The 19859-nt window shown below is 39.6% G+C and overlaps 2 protein-coding genes and 1 non-coding gene across 5 annotated transcripts; 1 reads left to right on the top strand and 2 right to left on the bottom strand.

Moving 5' to 3' along the window:
- Nucleotides 1–2509: 2509 nt before the first annotated feature.
- LOC110941469 lies at nucleotides 2510–3289 on the top strand. Of its 3 annotated transcripts, none has more exons than XM_022183104.2 (2): nucleotides 2510–2659; nucleotides 2770–3289. In XM_022183104.2, the coding sequence occupies exons 1-2, from the start codon at nucleotides 2545–2547 to the stop codon at nucleotides 3117–3119; spliced, it is 465 nt and encodes a 154-aa protein (XP_022038796.1). In that variant the 5' UTR covers nucleotides 2510–2544; the 3' UTR covers nucleotides 3120–3289. The 3 variants fall into 3 exon arrangements, 2 of the variants coding, with proteins under 2 accessions (XP_022038796.1, XP_035846664.1); XM_035990771.1 differs by having other exon boundaries at nucleotides 2515–2659; nucleotides 2737–3289; XR_004894549.1 differs by having other exon boundaries at nucleotides 2535–2659; nucleotides 2756–3289.
- A 437-nt stretch (nucleotides 3290–3726) lies between these two features.
- Nucleotides 3727–7950, bottom strand: LOC110943714 (receptor-like protein kinase THESEUS 1). Its single transcript, XM_022185448.2, has 2 exons — nucleotides 7821–7950; nucleotides 3727–4802 (listed from the first exon to the last, which is right to left on the bottom strand). Exons 1-2 carry the CDS (start codon nucleotides 7948–7950, stop codon nucleotides 3727–3729), a joined length of 1206 nt encoding a protein of 401 aa, XP_022041140.2.
- A 9201-nt stretch (nucleotides 7951–17151) lies between these two features.
- LOC118492892 lies at nucleotides 17152–17258 on the bottom strand. The gene has a single exon (XR_004894893.1). It is a non-coding gene; the product is annotated as a small nucleolar RNA R71 (small nucleolar RNA).
- Between the last annotated feature and the right edge of the window lie 2601 nt (nucleotides 17259–19859).

Raw genomic sequence — 19859 nt, 5'->3', positions numbered from 1 at the left:
AATTAATAAAATAAGCCTCTTTTTTAAGCCTTCTGGTGTCGTATCATAACTCTTATTCAGATCTACTGTAATCACCTGAAACATGTTTAAAAACATTTTATTAGCAAGAAATACTGGTGATTTCATTCATTTGTTTAAAAAGACACAGTATTGTAATTTACAGTATCAAGGGTTTTTACATTTGTTTATATCTTTCAATTACTCAAATCAGTATTTGTCAAGGTGGCAGTTCCTATGACTGTGGTTATATTACTATTGGCTAACTCTTTATCTAATAGCAACGTTGGACTAGTAGTGTGTACAAAACCCCACATACCGTCAGTATTTTTAGAATACAAAAATTTAATCACTGTATATACAACTGAAAAACATTTAGGGTTTTGCAAAATCATTTGAGTAAAAGAGAATGACTCACCTTATAGGTCTATAGTTCTTGATTTAACAGGCCTCCTAATTCTAAGCCTTCTGATAATTAAGCATCTAATTTTATAGTTATGAATCTTCTGGTAATCAAGCATCTATTTTGATGGTAAGTTTATAGTTTTGAGCTTTCTGATAGTTAAACATTTAGTTTAACAGAGTAGAATGCGTATTAGTGTAAAACCAATTCAAACCTAACGATGGTCATGAGATCAAAAACATAACGTAAGTTAACAAAGTATAGCTTTATTCAGGCAACACTTTGGCGTTCGTTAGTTGATTCCCTGATCGATCAGAGAGAATATCGTATCGGTCATTATTGATTAAAATACCAACTATAAAGAGAAGAAGATAATGAATGAGCAAAGAAAAATGAATTCTAAGCTTCCTATTTATTGGTAAGGAATATGTCTTTCTTTTCTATGAAGTTTCATATGTATCTTCCCAAGATAAACTTTCGCTGGATAAACATTCCCTGGATAAACCTTCCCCGTATAAACTTTCCCTGGATAAATATTCCCAATATATGCCTTCCTTATATATACCTTCCTTATATATCATCTACCCCATATATACCTATTTAGATGTTTATCCACCATATGTATCTATTTAGATGTGAAGTTATTAAATTTGCTTAACCGCTTTGCTGTTAAACTTAGCTATTTAGCTGATTAATTTACTTTAACTATTTAACTAGTTAATTTACTTTAATTTGTTTAACTAATTAATTTATTTTATTTGTTTAATTAAGTAACTTATGTAGCCGATTAATTAGTTAACTTAGCTTAGCTTACTTAGCTGTTAAGTTTCATTTCCTGTTAAGTTTCCTTAGTTATTAAGTTTTACTTAACCACTAAGCTTTCTTAACTGCTAGGTTTTCTTAACCGCTATGTTTTCTTTAACCACTAAGTTTTCCTGGTTTAGCAGCCCCGTGATTATAAGTTCTAATTTCTAGATATACCAAAATGTGACATGGATTAGTGTAAGAAACCAAATCAAACTTTAACGATAATCACAAGATCAAAACCTCAACGTATTTAATAAAGTATAGCACTTTGACATCCGTTGATTGGTTTTAGATCGATGTGACAAGGTATCGTTTCAACGATTAGGGTCTAATACACTTCATCTGGAGCAGAGTTTCGAGGTTTAGGGTTTCGGGATTAGAATGACAGAACAAGAGAGAGAGAGAGAGAGATTGAAATTGAGCAGTTTGGAATGCCCACGAACTATTCTATTTAGAGCTGAAAAACGACGCCGTCGCATTACGCGACCGACTCCACATTCCCCCGCTGCGCGTCGCGTTACGCGCCCGGCTCCACATTCCCTGGCCGCGTCACGCGGCGGGGTGGGCTAGGGCTTAGGTGGCATGAGTCGCCCCTACAAGTCTGCCACGTGGTGACACGTGGCATCCGGGGAATCTAGACCCGTCGCGCTACGCGACGATCCTTAAGGATCTCGTCGCGTCACGCGACAATGACCAAAACTTGGTTGACGAGGCGCTGGAGCGACGAAAACGTGAGGGGTTACCTCCTCGACCGTACCGTCTGCCTCCACGAGATTCTGTGCTTGATTGGTGTCGGACACTGAAATTTGTGTACTTCTATGCGCTGCGTACATGCCTGTACGCAGCGTACATAAACCTTAAAGTGTGCAAATAGGCACCAAGGGTGTGCCGATAGTTTGAGCCTAGTAAATAAAACCACTTATTTTTATTTTTATTTTTTACAAATACTTTTTTTAAAACATCCTATTTTTATAAAATTTCGATTCAAAATAAGGGATCATTAAGTTTAGTTAGCTTAGTCTTCTAGATATATATGCTTGTTCTATATATGTTTTTGGGTCCGATGCAATACAAAAATGATATACAAAATAAGAGTTCCTAAAATTAGACAACTAACGTGAGATAATATAAAGTTTTTGTACACTTACAACTTTAAGTGTGTGAAAAAGATGTTCGATCTTTTGGTGAAGTTATAGGGCATGAATTGCATACATACTTGTTAGAGGTCACACTCATATTTGAACAAAGATTGAGGACCATTACATGAATTATACAAAAAGAAGAAATATAAAAATATAATGTAAAAGAAATAGAACAAACTAAAGCTAAGACAAAGGATGAGTAGTAGTAGTAGTCTTCTCATTATCCCCACTTTATCAACACACTATCTTTCGACCTCATTTCCTCCTCATCTTACTGTTCTCATTCTGCTAGATATTCAACGCTTGCATGGTAATATATATATTTCAATGATTTTATATGATTTATTTTGTAAAAATTATAAAGGGTAGTGATTATTTTACATAAAGATATTGAATCTTTTTGGAGGGTTTTTGAAAAAGATTTGAAGGGAAAGAAGAAGTTACAAATGAAAACAAAGGAGTTATCATTAGCAATAGCAGAATCTTCATCTGTGATTGGAGAGGTACAAGTGGAACAGAAACAAGTACAACAAGTTACTCCAAGGAAGAGAGGGAGGCCAAGAAAAGTTGTGGAGAAAAGTGAAGAAGATGATGATGAAACAAATCAAGATTTGCAAGAAGACATGTTGTCAAAGAAAGCAAAGTCAAAGGATGAAAAGTCAAATGAAGAATTGATCAAAGAAGAAGCAAAAGAAGCACCATCTCCTACTGCTACTAAGGATCAACCAAGAAGAAGCAGGAGAAAAAGCAAGCCCAGAAAGAGCTGCTAGAACAACTTTGTAAAATACTAAAATCCATAACAAATAAAAGATAATAAATAACTCCCTTAAAATTATTTGTCAAGGGGAAGCTTAGGAATTGTAATTTAATTATATTGTTTGATTTAAGTGGATGATGCTTTTATGGTTTCCTAGATTTATATATGTTTTTTGGGTCCTTATATCCATGTTTTTTTCTTTCATTTTTGCTTGTAATAAATAGATATATAGTAGGTCGACATCGGCATTCAAAGATCCTAAGAGGTTAAGGATATAATATATCTATTTATAAATAATATATATATATATATATATATATATATATATATATATATATATATATATACACGAGAAAAATGCCCGGATAGTCCCTGTGGTTTCGCATTTTTTCACCTATAGTCCCCAACTTTCTAAAATTACCTGAATAGTCCCCAACTTTTCATTTTTTGTTCCCGGATAGTCCCTGGGTCTAACTTCAGTTTGTTTTCTCTGTTAAGTGGGTGTGAAATGACCAATTTACCCTTTTCTTTAAAATGCCAAACCACAGGGACTATTCGGGTATTTAATAAATAAAAAAATAAAAATCTAATTAGTAACTAAAATTTCAAGTGGACCCCACCTAAATCACCACCCACCTCTTCTTCATCCCACACCACCTGCAACCACCCATCTTCACCATCATCTTCAACTTCATCCACCACTCTTCCACCACCAACCCTTTGTCCTGTTCCTGCATAAAGGTTCTACCAAGATTACATGACGCCAACGAGATGCAGCTTGCGGTTCCGCTTTTTTGAGAAAAGGTTGAGACTTTCGTCATGGTGAGTGAGTTTCCATGTAACGGAAGTGGTAACCATGACGATTTTTGATTACCCGTTTTCGATCTTTTCGCCACCAAGAAACAATAACACAAAAGTAAACCGACTATCGCAACCAAACCGGCTAAAACACATCCGATAACCAAACCGGGTTTTGTAGTTTTCTTCGACGGAAACAAAACAAAATTCTCCACGGAAGTAAGCCCGTCTAAGCTTCGAGCCTCGTTGCTAATTTTCAAGATTTCGAGACCGTTCAAAACCGCGTTTTGATAATCCGCAACACTATCCGGACCGATACTTACAGTCAAAGTGCTTAAATTATCGGATGAATTGCAGACAAAATCTTTGTAAACAGGCACATCGAGGTTACCGATTAATGTCGATAAATCAATATCGGGATACGCATTCTCGGAATTTATAAATAAATTGAACACAAGGGTGTTTAGAGACGTGCTCACGATATCGCAAAAATGCGCACGAACAAAGTAAGTGAAATCGGGATCAACCGGAAGAACCCAAGTGATATTGAAGTCCAAATTAGCAACATTAGCATTTCCCATTGTTTGAGCAGTTGCGTACACCCAATTTGGTGCAATTTCGGGTGTGACACTTTCGATATACTTTATAATTGACGGGATGACCGAGACACTTGCAGCTGATCCGTTCACATGAAGATACTTTTTATCATTTTCCCAAGTTCTTCCCAATGTATCGTTTTGCGGGGCGAGTTTCGGACCGCCCATATTCAAACGGTACATAGTTTCGAATGCTTGATTCGAAAGCCCGTTAATTGTGGTAATCGGGAATACAGATGTGGCTTCATTCGGGATCAAATAGTCGGGTACAGATACGACTTCAATCGCGTTAACAAACGCAACTGAATTGTTTGAAGGGATAAAATTCAAAAGCAACGAACCGGAAGTAACATTTATCGAGTACTCTTTAAACAGGTGGTTCGAACCGGACAAAGGGTGGTTGCAGGTGGTGTGGTGAAGAGAAAACAAAGGGGTGGTGGTGGAAGAGTGGTGGATGAAGTTGAAGATGATGGTGAAGATGGGTGGTTGTAGGTGGTGTGGGATGAAGAAGAGGTGGGTGGTGATTTAGGTGGGGTCCACTTGAAATTTTAGTTACTAATTAGATTTTTATTTTTTTATTTATTAAATACCCGGATAGTCCCTGTGGTTTGGTCTTTTAAAGAAAAGGGTAAATTGGTCATTTCACACCCATTTAACAGAGAAAACAAACTGAAGTTAGACACAGGGACTATCCGGGAACAAAAAATGAAAAGTTGGGGACTATTCAGGTAATTTTAGAAAGTTGAGAACTATAGGTGAAAAAATGCGAAACCACAGGGACTATCCGGGCATTTTTCTCTATATACACACACACTGCATATACCATTTTAAAATTATAAGTAATATGAAAAAGTTATCTAAAAGTTTTTATATTGTAAATATATACAATAAAGGAATACTTAATTACATGTTTAGGAATAAATGAATGGAATAAAGACAATATCGTTAGGTTATGACAACTAGAATCCAATCTACATATAATTTGAAGATGATTTTTAATTATCTGTAAGCCTCAAAAAGTTTTTCAAAGTTTGAAGAGACACAGATCCTGACCAATCATCAAACAAGATATTTGATGTCACATGAAAATATAGAGTTTGGTTGGGTTTATTTTACCATTCATACAAACTGTCATTACATACAAAACAGAAAAATGTAATTTAATTTTATATCTTTTCTCTTTTGGTGTTATAGATTATTGGCTTCACAAGATCTACATAAATTGCCATATTATAGTAAATATAAAGGTAGTTAATTGCAATGCACTTTTTAATAAAGATTTAACTAATCTTTTACACATCAAATCAAAATATATAAAAAAATATAAGGGACTCAATGTGTTTTTCTTTAATGACGAATTTCTTTTAAACTATGTTATATGTGAGGTTTGAACTTAACACCTGTATCAACCTAGATGTAAAAAAGTTATAAAATTAAATAATAGACAAGGTTAACAAAGTCTAGTTTTGAATAGATGTTTCGCTCGTGGATATCATAATTATTGCATTATTTTGGTTCGGATAAAGCTACATAAAAAGTATTGTCTATATTTGATATGTCCGCCTTTTTATAACTCAAGAAATCGATTATTGTTTGCAAGTTGCAAAAGAGTAACTTTGAAATAACTACACTCAACCCCCTACTATTTCATCCTATGACTACAGTCATACTAATTTTATGTAATTATGTGGTGTAACACTGTAGATTTTCAAAAATAACTAAGTTAATAGTCTTCAACAAACAGAGACATAATGGGATAATTTACACAAAGGGGTTCCTAGAAAGTATACAGACTTAATTAAGGATATTTATGTTAATACTAAAACTAGTGTTTGTGCATCGGTAGAGGATATTGATTTCTTTTTCAATGGAGGTAGGACTCCACCAAGGGTTAGCATTGAGTCCATTTATTTTTGTGATTGTCCTAGAGACGGTCGTCCAGGCCCTACAAAGGTAGAAGGTCTGACGAGAGAAGAAGGTCGCCACGTCCAAACAAGGGATACGAGAAGGAAAAACACATCTTCACTAGGGCTGTCCAAAAAGCTCGCTTGAAGATCGCTCGGATTTAGCTCGGAAAAAGCTTGCTCGATATGGCTCGGTTTGAAGTGAGCTGAGCCGGCTCGGCTGGGTTAGAAAGTGAGCCTAGCTCGGCTCAGCTCGTGACGAGCCAAATTGGCTCGGTTTGGCTCGCTTGGTAGCTCGGCTTGGCTTAGCTCGAATTATTTTACTTATAATATATTATAAAAAAATGATTATTATTTACATGTATTTAGGCTTGTAGTTTGATATCTATGACATATTTAAAGGCTGATTGTCGTGCTAATGAACAAATATTGTATTTACTTGATATATAAAACTTATTTTGCATTGTTGAACGTGATTTTGGCTTGTAATGTATTAGGTTGAACTTATTTTGAATATGTTCTTTTGAAGTATTGAATAATATTTTAGAATATTTAATTTTGAGAGCTACGTATTAACTTTTATTTTTAAAATCAAACCAAACCAAGTCGAGCCGAGCCAGCTCGGTTTAAAACGAAGCCGAGCCCGAGCTTAGATTTTCACCTCGGTTTCAAATCCGAGCCGAGCCGAGCCGGCTCAATTTATAATCGAGCCGAGCCCGAGCTTGCCCTAGCTCGGCTCGGCTTATGAACAGCCCTAATCTTCACTACCTTAACCAAGACACCTCAAGAGAATTGTTAACCGAGGAGGTCAAGTATAGCTTCAGATCTCTATGACCCCTCACGAAACCCTTAAGTAGAAAAGGCACAAGCAAATTCTGTGCTTTCCACAATGACACTGGACACCACACCAACGATTGCTTCCAACTAAAGAAAAGAATAGAAGAAGCTGTCAAAACGGGCAAGTTGGCTCACTTGGTGAAAGATATCAAAGACGAGAAGGAGGGAAAGAAAGAGGTTGGTGTCAACATGGTATGGGTAAAAGATGGGAAAGAGGAAAAAAGAAGACGAACATGGTCTTGGAACCAACAATGCATATGCTTCCCCCAACTGATCCCAACAACAAGTTAGAAACACCAATCATCGTGGAAGCTGAGCTAGAAGGCTCCCCCACTGATAGGGTGTACATGGATCCGGGGGGCAACATCGAATGTGATGTACGAAAGATGCTTCAACCAACTCAAAGAAGAGTAAAAGGCTCGTTTAGAAACCACTAACACGTCCCTGAGAAGCTTCACCTGGGAAAAGTTACAACCCCTGGGAAGCTTACTCTTAGTGTCTGCTTCCAGGATGGAGACCTCTCCCGAACCGAAGAACTGACATTCATAGTTATAAAGTCCCCGTCCAATTATAACTTACTAATCGATAGACCCGACATCTCTGCATTCGATGTTGTAGTCTCTATGACACATGGGATGATGAAGTTCCTAACAGATAGAGGGATTGCCTCGTGAACACCAACACAGGAAGCTCTTTTGGTTGCTTCCATGGAAGTAGACGAAGAAGAAGGGGAAAGCAATGAAAGACGGGAACCAGTGGAAGAAATAAGCATCAATAACAATCACCCAGAACAAACCGTTAAGATAAATGGTTACCTCCCTGAGGAAACAAAGAATAGGCTCAAGGATCTCCTCCGAAGCAACAACGATGTGTTTGCATGGTATGCCGACGACATGGTCGGTATACCACGATATATCACGGAACCTCCACTAAACATAGCTCCAACACACAAACCTGTTGCCTAGAAGAAGCATGGCTACCTGTCAAGAAGTAGAGAAGCTAGTGAAGGCTGGAATATTAAGGGAAGTACAATACCACTCTTGATTATCCAACCCTGTTATGGTAAAGAAGCCTGATGCTTCCTGGCGAATGTGTGTTGACTTCAAAGATCTCAACAAGGCATGTCCTAAGGATTGCTATCCTTTTCCTAAGATCGATTGTAAGGTGCATTCCCTTACTGGTTTCGAATACAAATGCTTCCTTGATGCCTACAAAGGGTATCACCAAATAAAGATGAAAAAGAAGATGCAAAGAAAATGGCATTCCACACCGATTAAGGTATCTTCTGCTATAAAAAGAAGTCTTTCGGGGTTAAAAATCGCAGGAGCAACATACCAATGGCTTGTGGACAAAGCCTTCTCCAAACAAATTGGGAGAAACATGGAAACATACGTCGACGACCTAGTAATCAAATGCCACACGGAGGAAGGTATGATCAAAGACATCAAAGAGACATTTGAAAACCTCAAGGCAATCAACATGAAACTAAACCCAATCAAATGTTGTTTCAGTTTTGAAGAAGATAAGTTCCGTGGTCACATGGTAGGGAAGTAAAGCATCAAACCTAATCTAGACAAGACCCGTGCTATCCTAGAAATGAAATCCACAAAGACCAAGAAAGAAGTAGAAAGCCTCAATGGGAAGATAGCTGCCATGAAGCTTTTCTTCCTAAATCAGCTGAAAGATCGTTTCCATTCTTCAAAATGTTGAAAAACTATGTGGATAATATAACAACCCTCCTAAAATAATCCGACAGCCTAACACATTTTGAAGTGTCCCTACACACCCTAAAATACACCCCGTATGCAAAAACGGACCCCAAATACCTTTATTTTTATTAATTAAATAAAAACAAATTTTAATGGGATGTCGCGGGGCGCGAAGACCCCTTAGGAGTCTTATGCGGGCCGCGACAGATAGGAGAACAGGCGCAGCCCTGAGCTGTCACGTGGTGTACAAGTGTCGAGCCTATAGTGGTGACCAGGCCAAGCTAGGCCCTACTACCCCTACTACGCGGGCCGCGTAGCCCTTGGCTACGTCCTTCGCGGCCCGCGAGGGAAGTCGAAAGGTCGCCTATAAATTGAGGCCTCCAGCCTCATATTTAATTCGTTCATCTCTCGATCTCTCTCTCAATATTCTGAATAGCAATTATAATTTTCGGGTAGTATACCCCCTAAATAACGAAGTTCTGCTCCGTTGTAAGTATCATTACCCCGGTTACGTATTAGATACGTTGCCCGATTGATCCAGGGTTCCGTAGCGGCTGTCGAGGTTCTGCCCGACGTAGTCGTTGGAATGCCGTCTCGGGGAGGGTATTACTAATGTAAATATTGGGTTATTATACTAACGTGTGTGCATTTGTGTATTTAATAGATAATCACCAAGAAACCCTAAAGGAAAACCTAAGACAGCAATGTGAGTAATCTCCTTTTTGTTAATTGTTTTTACAAACCTCACTTAATTAAATTACATTAAACAGTGATTGAGTACTTGTATTCTACAATTATCGTCGGTATGTTGGGGTTTTGTATACAAAATTTGTTACTACCTTGCGAGGAGTAACATGACCACAAGTCGGGTTGATAGTACCGTGGGTGGAAATTAAGTAGATGGAAACAAATGTAATTGTGCGACCGCCCTCAATACTGTACAATGGTTTTACTTAACTTGATTAAACTGAGATTTACTCATCAGCACTGACAAAATATTTTTAAACGTGTTTCAGGTAACAAAATGTGAAAATCAAAATAGAAGCCAGCTGGACAGCATTGAAGGCTTGGAAAAGTGGCTATAAAGTTACCTAAAATAAAGAGTTGTTTTTATTAAATAAAATAGGGTATATCCCTATGAAAATGTGTGTACTTAATACTTGGGATCTTTCCCACGTGTTTAATATTATTATGAAAGTGTGGTATTTTACTCTGATAAAATATTTCCTAACTACGGTCCTGATGAAAATTCCGCTGCCAAAAAATGATAAAACACAGATACCACCAAAACTGGCCGCGGCCGCCCGTTCCCGGGATGTTAGCGGACGGGGGTTGCGACAGAAGATGGTATCAGAGCTAAGACACGGATTCAGCCATAGAAGTGTTCTGCTGACACCAAAATATTATCCAAAGTGTTAGGAAATTTTCTACGGAACTACGTGCATAATTGTATATTATTCTTGTGTGTTATTTGACTATTTGTTAGTTTACAGTATGAGCAAACAAGGACCTTCCGACGCCTACCGTCAGTTGTCCAGCTCACCTAGGAGCGAAGGCACCTCTTCACAGCCTGCCCTTTCAGGGTATTCAGCTGACAATGAAGACAGGGTATTCGTGTTTAAGGCTCAGTCTGAAGAGCCATTCTCTCCTAAAAAGAGAGGATGGTTCAGTAAAGGAGCGCATGAACGTAGGAAAAGAATGAAAAAGTTGCAACAACAGCGAGCCCTAGCAGCCGCTAAAAGAGAGACAGATGCCCACACACAGGATATGCTTAATAGGAGTTTAGCCAATTTCCATATCCTAGCAACCACAGCTACCGACCCTAACCTGGAGCAAATAATAGCACCTCAACCATTACCCTTGTTTCCCACCCAGCCAATGGAAATAGAAAGTAACCCAGACAATCAAATCCAAATGCATGATTTCAACCCAGAAGAGATACCTAGGATACCAGCAGCCAATCCCTTAGACCCAGACTACGACCCGTGGTTAGATGAACATAGGGATTACCAGCAGCGTTACCCAATACTCCAAGATGAACCCATGTCGAATCTAGCAGCCTACCCAGGTTTGGACCCTCTAGATCCCTACTATGATAACAATGAATACATTAGAGAAATTCTAGAGAATCCATACCCATACCAGGAACCCATGCCCCAGTTCCTAAACCCAGTCCCAGCACCTGCACCCCCAATGAGTGCAGAAAATGTGCAAGAGCTCCGAACTTTCGGAGAGGAGATTTTAGAAAGCAGCAAGAGGATGAGGCAGGTTGGAGAGCGACTCGTCTGGAAGTATGACGAGCGTAATATGGAGTTCTGGATGAACCCATATCCGTGATGGTGGTGGTATATATATATACATATATATATATAATATGTGTGTATAAAAAAATCTAAACGATAGCTATAGATGCATAGTAGTATTGCAATTTTAAATTCCAGTATCAGTTTTGTGATAACCCGAGATTTCAAGACCTTTCCCTTACGCATCACCTGTTTTATATTTCGTTGTACATGGTATTATGTGTGTTATGTTGGAATGTTTTTGGTAGTTTAATGATTGTTTATTTAATAAAAACCTTTTACGACAAAAACCGTTTAGTCACAACACTGCTTGGCGAAAAATATATATTTCGCCATTGGCTGCTCGACGAAAGATGTATTTCGCCACTCCCTTGCCCGACGAAAAATGATGTTTCGTCAAGGGGATGGGCTGCCGTATGGGCTTTCGGCCCAAGTGAAGCTGGGACTCGGATATATGCATATATATGTACCATAGATAATGATTTTAAAACCCTAGCTCGTTCTCTCAACAAACCGTCGGCAGCACTCTTCATCTTGCTCGAATTCTTTTGCACTGTTGGAAACATCTCCTCATTCAGTTAGCATTCTGTCAACACTTAACAAATTGTTTGATGATTTTTGTGGTGCATGTAATCTTTTGTGAATATAGGATCTTGTTAGAAACCGGACTGATGTATTGTGTTGGTTAGGGTTTCGAACGTTTCATAATCTTTATATTGCTATCGGTTATTCATGATTAACGGATGCTTTCATAGGATCTGACCTGAATGTTTAGATCATAGTTATATGATGACTCTTGATAGTAATAAACCAATAGATCTATGTGATCATCAATTACAGTATGTTATGATATGTTAAGTTAGGGTTATGTGGATTAATTGAAAGCTTGGTAAACTGTGATAATAACAATGGTGGTGTTTGCATGATGAATCTAGAAACCGATTGGGTTGTGATTGGCGATAAGGTAACTGTGAACATTAGGGTTTAGGAAAATGAAGAAACTTTCAAGGATAGTCGACGAAACATAGGTTGACGAAACATGGGTTGTTTTGTCGACAAGCATCTCGACGAAACATGGGTTGTTCGTCGACGAGCATCTCGATGAAACATATGGGTCTTTCATCACACTTCACCTTGACGAAAGATTATCTTTCGTTACAAAGGGTGTTTCGTCGTGTAAGTCACTGAAGTGAACAGTAGGTGCCTGTGATGTTAATGATGATAGATACTTGTGTGTGTACACGGTCCATGTTACATGTCAATGATAATAAGAAACTTGGTTCGAATAGTTGGTATAACAAACCCACCTATTATGTTATGTGTTACTTATAACAGTCACATGAGATGTGAACTTGCACTAGAAAGGTATATTGGCTACCTGATATACTGTGATCTTATGAGAGATGCAATCTGTGTGAAAATAATGACTTAGTTAATTGTGAAACTGATATTCATTGGTAACCACGGTAGGGTTGGTTGATTAACTTGGAAACGGGTAACTTAACAAACCGAGCAAACCAAGGTGAGTTCACTGCTCTTTTTCCAAGCATGCGTCCCGGGGAGGGACATCTGGTAATCATTCCGGGGAGGAACGTCGGGTTATTGGGATGTTGGTTATTACACTCATTTCTATCATTAAGTCCCAACATATACCGATTGGTTGCCGGGGAGGCAACGGGGTTATTAGTTGATAGCGCTATTAGGTTTGGCACCCTCACACTGTACCGGGGAGGACGGTCGTGAACTAATTACCTTAACCACTTGACCAATGTATGATAGAGCATTGGGGTTTGGGCAAATAATCAGGAGCCATCTGCGGTAATCGAGTTAATAACAACATCTAATCTCTGAAATGTTTTATACTCATATCTGGTAACTAAACGTGTCAACAAACTTTGAACTCACCAGCGTCGTCTGACACACTTGTCTGCATGCTTGCAAGTCGTTAGATTCTTGGTTATGGACTTGCTATCTGGGAGTGCTGGAGTGGTCATGGGTGGAGACTCTTGGATACTTGTTTCGTTGGTTTTGAACACTTGTTTTGAAACAATTGATTAACAATTTACATTATGCTTCCGCTGAACGTTTACTTTGGTTTTAACTTATGACTTGGAATTATATTATGAAATGAATGGAATGTTTTGTTTAAATATTTATTATAGTTCAATGTGATTGGTGGCTTGGATCCTGGTACGTCACACGTCCCGCGGTGTTTCCGCATATGGTATTTTGGGGGTGTGACAAGTTTGTATTAGATGTCTACTATATATAAGAAAGAGTAAGTCACAATGTTCGACGTTTTTGATCAACATGCGTGTTGTGTGATTGATTGTATTAAATATTATTTTGTGATATTAATACGTGGTAAATGTTTAAAATTCAGATGGACAACGAAGTGCACCAGGAAAACCAGAATGATAATAACTAGAACGACAATAACCCGAATAATGATAATCCGGACAACGATAACAATGGAAACCAAGTGGATAATAGTGCCATCCAACACATAGTGGCACAAGGGATAATAGATGCAATGCCATATATTATCAAAACAGTTAGGGAAGCTGATAATAAAAGTAACAATGGCAGTAAGTGACCAACTGAACCGGAACACAGCGTAAACAATAGACCCATACTTCAAGTGCCCATTCCCAACAGAAGAAGAACCATATCTTATGGTTGTTCTTATAAGGAATTCTGGTCTTGTAAACCAATGGAATTCTCGGGCAATGAAGGGGTCGTTGCAGCTCTACGCTGGATAGAAAAGACTGAGGCTGTCTTAAAAATAAGCAAGTGCGCGAAAGAGGATAAGATAATGTTTGCTTCCAATTTGTTTAAGAACTCAGCCTTAGAATGGTGGAACACTATCCTCCAGTCTAGGGGTAGTGATAGTGTTTACAATATGGAATGGGAGGAATTTAAGGACATTGTGGAAAGGAAATTCTGCCCTCCCAATGAAAAAGAACAGATAGCAAATAAGTTCCTAAACCTTGGAATGACCGGAATGGATAGTAAGGGTTCCACTACATTATTCTTTGAATATGCTAGAATAGTGCCAACCCTTGCATCACCGGAACCAGTATTAATCTCCCGTTACATCTGGGGATTAATCAGTGAGATTAGGCATATAGTCAAGGCAGCTAGACCCAAGACTATAGAAGAAGCTGTAGAATTAGCAAATACCTTGATAGATGAGTTAGTGCGTACACGAGAAGAAGACCAGAGAAGGAACCTAGCTCAAAAGCTTACCCAGGAATTCCGTTACGGTAATTCCAACCGTGGGAGAAATGTAGGTTCTACCTCTGCCCCTTTGATGTGTGTAAAATGCAACATATAAAACACATCAATTAAGGCATAAAACTAACCCTTTTTAAGTACTAATGTTGGAAAAAGAGTGTTTTTGTCTTCCTTTTGTATTTTCAGGATGAAATGAGCTCAAAATCACAAAAGAAGCAAAAAGACCACTAATTCTACCATAAATACAAGAAAAGGAACAAAAGTAAACTGCCCGGACCCTAAACGGCACCTCCCAAGACAAAGAGAAGAGAACAGAGCCTGAACACGCCCCGTGTCCAGTGAACACGGGGGCGTGCCCAGGAAGCAGCAGAAAAGACAAACCAGTAGAAGCTTCCATTGCTCACCACGGGGCCGTGCCCAGCGGACACGGGGGCGTGTTGAAAGTACAGCAGGCGCATTAATTGTAATTCGCAATTACAATTAATGAAGAGAGAGAATGTCAGACGGGCACGGGGCCGTGTTCAGCGAACACGGGGCCGTGTCCAGCGTTCTGTTCAGCCTATAAATAGAGGAGCTTGGCTTCATTCTCTCTCATCCCTTGGCACACCACCTCTCTCACACTTCATCCACCACCCACCACCACCATAACACCATCATCCACCACCATCATCCATTGTCCATCATAGAGTGTGTGAGTCGTCTCGGGATCCAAGATTGATCGTAAGAGTTCTTGACAATCAAGGCCATGTTTGCCTAAGTCTCTTACATCACTTGGTGAAGACAAGTGTTTAGTATAATACTTTTTATTTTTAATCTTTTGCACTTTTTATTTGGTTTTGTATTAATGACTTTAATAACTAGTTACTTATGTTGAAGGTGATCTTTCCTTATCGTTTGTCCGTGGTGTCTTGGCATTATTTTACTGTCTATATAAAATAAAAGATTTTCACCATTCATATCTCCACGGTCTATATGGAGGTATGTTGGCTACCTGGTCGGGGGTTAAGGGAACGGTTTGGTAAAGGTCTTGCCCTTGTTCAGCGTTTAGAGGTCCTGCTTGGGACCTGGGTCAAATTTAGTAGGATCTCCTTCAATGCCCATAGGTATTGGATGGCGGGGATCCAAACTCTTTGACCCCCTCATAAGCTAACTACTATTAATACTATAACCCGGCTATTTAGGACTGTATCCCTGCTGACTCAGACTACTTAGCCGAGGGTAACGTCACCGCCAAAAGCGGGGCCTACCATAATTTGCATTAATAACTTAATTCATTATCTTTCAATAATCCGACCCTTTAGGATTGTATCCTTGCTGACTCAAACTACTGGGTTGAGAGTAACGTCGCCTTCAAAAGAGGGGCCTACTACAATAACTAAGATAATCTCTTAAACAAGTGCAAAAGTGCGAAAATAATCAAAGGTTATACTAATACACGTGTCGGATCCAAGTGATTCATCTTGTCTATCTGTTTTTATTTTATTTTCTTTTTCAGCATTTAGTTAGTTTTTATTTTTCTTAGTTTAAAACATTTTTCTAACTTTTTGATTTGATTAGACGTTGAGGATAAACCGGTATTAAAAGCTCTTGTGTCCTTGGACGACCTCGGTATCTTACCAACACTATACTACGTCCACGATGGGTGCACTTGCCCATATGTGTGTTTAGTGTTAGTGAATATCGTGTTTTATAAATTTAAAACTTGGCTAAAAGTGTAAAAAGGGCTTAAATAAACATCTAAAAATATAACACACTTCACGCACATCAAGTTTTTGGCGCCGTTGCCGGGGACACAAGGATTTTAAGAAAGTTAGGAATCAACGGCCTAATCATCTTTTTATTTTTCTTTAATTTTTTAGGATTTTTTTTAGATTTTTCAGCTTCTGCAGAGCTCAGCACGGGGCCGTGCCTGGTCGGACACGGGCCGTGCTCAGCAACGTCACTGGCAGTTTTTGTTTTTCAAGTTAACAGGAGGCTGACCACGGGGCCGTGTCGGTGCAACACGGGGTCGTGTCCAACTTCCAGTAACTGGGATCTGAAAAACAACCACTGTATCTCCGACCACGGGGCCGTGTTCGCTCGACACGGGGCCGTGGTGAACCTTCTGACCAACATTCTTTTCTGTTTTTATTGCAGGACTTGGAACCCGACGCCAACCTCGCGTAGTGTATGAGCTCCAGTTCCAATAAAGACATAAAGGAACCATTAGAAGAACCCGAACGCTTTCTCAGAAAAAGGTTAAAAGCCAAAAACCAAGAGAAAGTTTCGGGTGACCCAACCCCAATGGCGGACCAACGTACCCTCATGGATTACTTACGGCCCACCGTAGGTAATCTCGGCGCCGCTATCAATGCCCCGAATGTCGAAGCCAATAACTTCGAACTTCGACCGCACTTGATACAAATGCTCCAAAACTCCGCAACCTTTCACGGGCTCGCGGACGAGGATCCCCATCTACATATAACTAATTTCTTAGAAATATGTGATACATTTCGGATCAATGGAGCATCAAACGACGCCATCCGCCTTCGTATGTTTCCATTCTCACTAAAAGACCGAGCGAAAGCTTGGCTCAACACCCTCCCAGCTGGATCGGTAAACACCTGGGATGAACTAGCCCAAAAATTTCTATATAAGTATTTCCCTCCTTCTAAAACTGCTAAATTAATGGCTGAAATTAACACATACTCACAAGAGGACGGGGAATCCTTATATGAAACTTGGGAAAGGTTCAAGGAACTATTACGCAAGTGTCCCCATCACGGCCTCGCAATATGGCAACAAGTATCCACTTTCTACAATGGGTTGTTGCCACATACTAGGCAGACACTCGATTCTAGCTCCGGGGGACTTTTAGGTAATCGACGCCCACACGAAATATATAATCAAATTGAGGAAATTGCTCAAACCAATTTTCAATGGCACACTCCCCGGGGAAATAAAACTATCGCCCCGGGCGCCCATAAGGTGGACGAAAGCACCTCTCTACAAGCCCAAATCGAGGCCCTTTCTTCAAAAATAAAAAAACTAGAAATGACAAAAACAGTCTCGGTTATGGCTTGTGAGGGGTGTGGTGGGTCACATGAAAATTGGAGTTGCATGAAAGAAACGGACGATCAACAAGAAATGGTAAACTACATTGACAATAGACCTAGGCCGTCGGGTCCTCCAACGGGGACCTTCAACCAAGGATGGCGAAACCACCCAAACTTTGGTTGGAGGGAGCCCGGCAATAGTAGTAACCAACAACCACAACGAACAAACTTTCAGCAATCAAGAAATGAGTCACAAAATTTCACTCAACAACAAAGTGGAAGAGAAAGGCTCGAAGATACTATATCTCGCCTCGTCTCTGACACTGACAAGAAAAATTCGGAAAGATTCCTACAATTAGAATCTAACTTTAGGAATCAACATGCTAGCATTCAAAACATAGAAAAACAAATAAATCAACTAGCTCAAAATTTTTCCGAAAGACCACAAGGCGCATTACCCAGCAATACCGAAACCAACCCGAAGGCGCAAGTTCACCTCATCACGCTACGAAACCGGACCGTAGGGCCTGCAGAAGTACCTCCAACCGCGGAAGAATCAACACCAACAAATCTGCAAGAGAAGGACCCTCCCCCATCAACAGAGCCTACCAAGGCTCCTCGGGTTCCGTACCCCGGTAGGTTAATTCGTCAGAAAACCAACGAGCAATTCGCAAAATTCGAAAGTTTGCTAAAACAATTGCATGTCAATATTCCTTTTATCGAAGTCCTAACACAAATGCCCAAATACTCTAGATTTATGAGGGACTTCCTTACACATAAAAAGAAAATTGAAAATTTGCAATTAGTTAATTTAGGCGAAGAATGCTCTGCCCTCGTACTCAATAAACTACCCCAAAAAAAGATCGATCCCGGAAGTTTCACGATTCCGTGCTCAATAGGGGAATCTCCCGTTCGCAATGCCTTGGCCGACCTAGGAGCTAGCATTAATCTCATGCCCTCTTCAATGTTCAAAAGGCTTGGCTTGGGAACCACAAGCCCCACAAAAATAAGCATACAACTCGCAGATCGATCGGTCAAGTTCCCGCAAGGTGTCATCGAAAATGTCTTGGTAAGGGTAAGCAGATTCGTTTATCCTGTTGACTTTGTCATACTCGACATGGAGGAAGACACCGAGGTCCCTCTTATTCTAGGGAGACCTTTCCTTGCCACCGCACAAGCAGTAGTGGACATGAATGACGGGACACTAACTTTGAGATATGGGGACGATGAGGTAAAATTCGAAGTTGGGAAAAGAATAGAGGATGACGACCCGATCCACTACATGAAGGTTATCGACTCAAGCTTGGATGCCGCTCTCCGACGGTGTAACTTGGGAGGCAAGGCACCCCAATCAAATGACGTGTGACCGGGAATTGGGTCTAGCCAAGGACCCTTATAAACGTGGCGCACCACGGAGGCATTCCGCGGACCTATCCTTAGTTTAGTTTAATCTTTTAGTTTTTGCAGAATAAATCACACTCATGGTGGTAATGGATGAAAAAGGGAACGAGAAAAAAAAATGGAACCATGCAGAAGAACAGAACAAACCGACAAAAATCTCCAAAACAGAAGGCTCCACACGGGCCGTGCCCAACCAACACGGCCCCGTGCTGAGCCCCCTGCAGGAAATCACCCAGTTCAGGTAACTGGACACGGGCCGTGTTCAGCGAACACGCCCCCGTGTCCAGGCTTCTGTTTCATTTCTATAATTTTTGTTACTGGCACTTGACCACGGGGCCGTGCCCGGTCAACACGGGGCCGTGTCCAGAGTGCCAGTAACACAAATCTTTGTTTTTTAAACACGATTTTACATATTCAAATCAACCAAAAACTTTATTTTTGGACACATGAGGACAATGTGTAATTTAAGTGTGGGGGGGATGCTAAAACCTTGGAATTTTGCAAAATCCTAAAACAAGCCTTACACAAAACTCTATTGGAACCGCTAAACACCCCAAATTTTTTTCAAAAAACTTTTTCATTTTTTTTACTTGTCTTAGTTTAAGTTGGGAATAACAAGTTATAAAAGGGTTATATTTTTACAAACTTACAACCGATAGCGTCGTGATAAAAAGAACTAACATAAGAAAATTATGAAACGGTATAACAAGTCTAGCTAAAATTCGATTATATATGCTTGATCACATTAAAAACCCATTCCCACAAAAAGTGAGTTTTGAGCCTATATTGAGCATAAAAATACACATACTTAGATTAAATGCTCATTTTTCGTTTCTTGTGTGAATAGCCGCTCGGTCTTTACAAATCTAGAACTTGCCACGACGATACATTCCCGGTCCTTACCAACTTAAACCCAAGTAAGTAAATGATGGA

Source organism: Helianthus annuus, chromosome 5 (genome assembly GCF_002127325.2).
Source record: "Helianthus annuus cultivar XRQ/B chromosome 5, HanXRQr2.0-SUNRISE, whole genome shotgun sequence".
Classification (NCBI taxonomy): Eukaryota; Viridiplantae; Streptophyta; class Magnoliopsida; order Asterales; family Asteraceae; genus Helianthus; species Helianthus annuus.
Note: the sequence above shows the minus strand (reverse complement) of the source record. Positions and strands in the feature narration are given on the sequence as shown.

Bases quoted from the DNA above. Each gene is read 5' to 3' on its own strand.
- LOC110941469 (XM_035990771.1), top strand. From the start codon at position 2,545: ATGAGTAGTAGTAGTAGTCTTCTCATTATCCCCACTTTATCAACACAC. The intron at 2,660-2,736 runs GTAATATATATA...TTTTACATAAAG, and splicing joins AGATATTCAACGCTTGCATG to ATATTGAATCTTTTTGGAGG.
- LOC110943714 (XM_022185448.2), bottom strand. From the start codon at position 7,950: ATGGAAGCAACCAAAAGAGCTTCCTGTGTTGGTGTTCACGAGGCAATC. The intron at 4,803-7,820 runs GTAAGTTATAAT...CAAACAATTCAG, and splicing joins GATGTCGGGTCTATCGATTA to TTGCGTTTGTTAACGCGATT.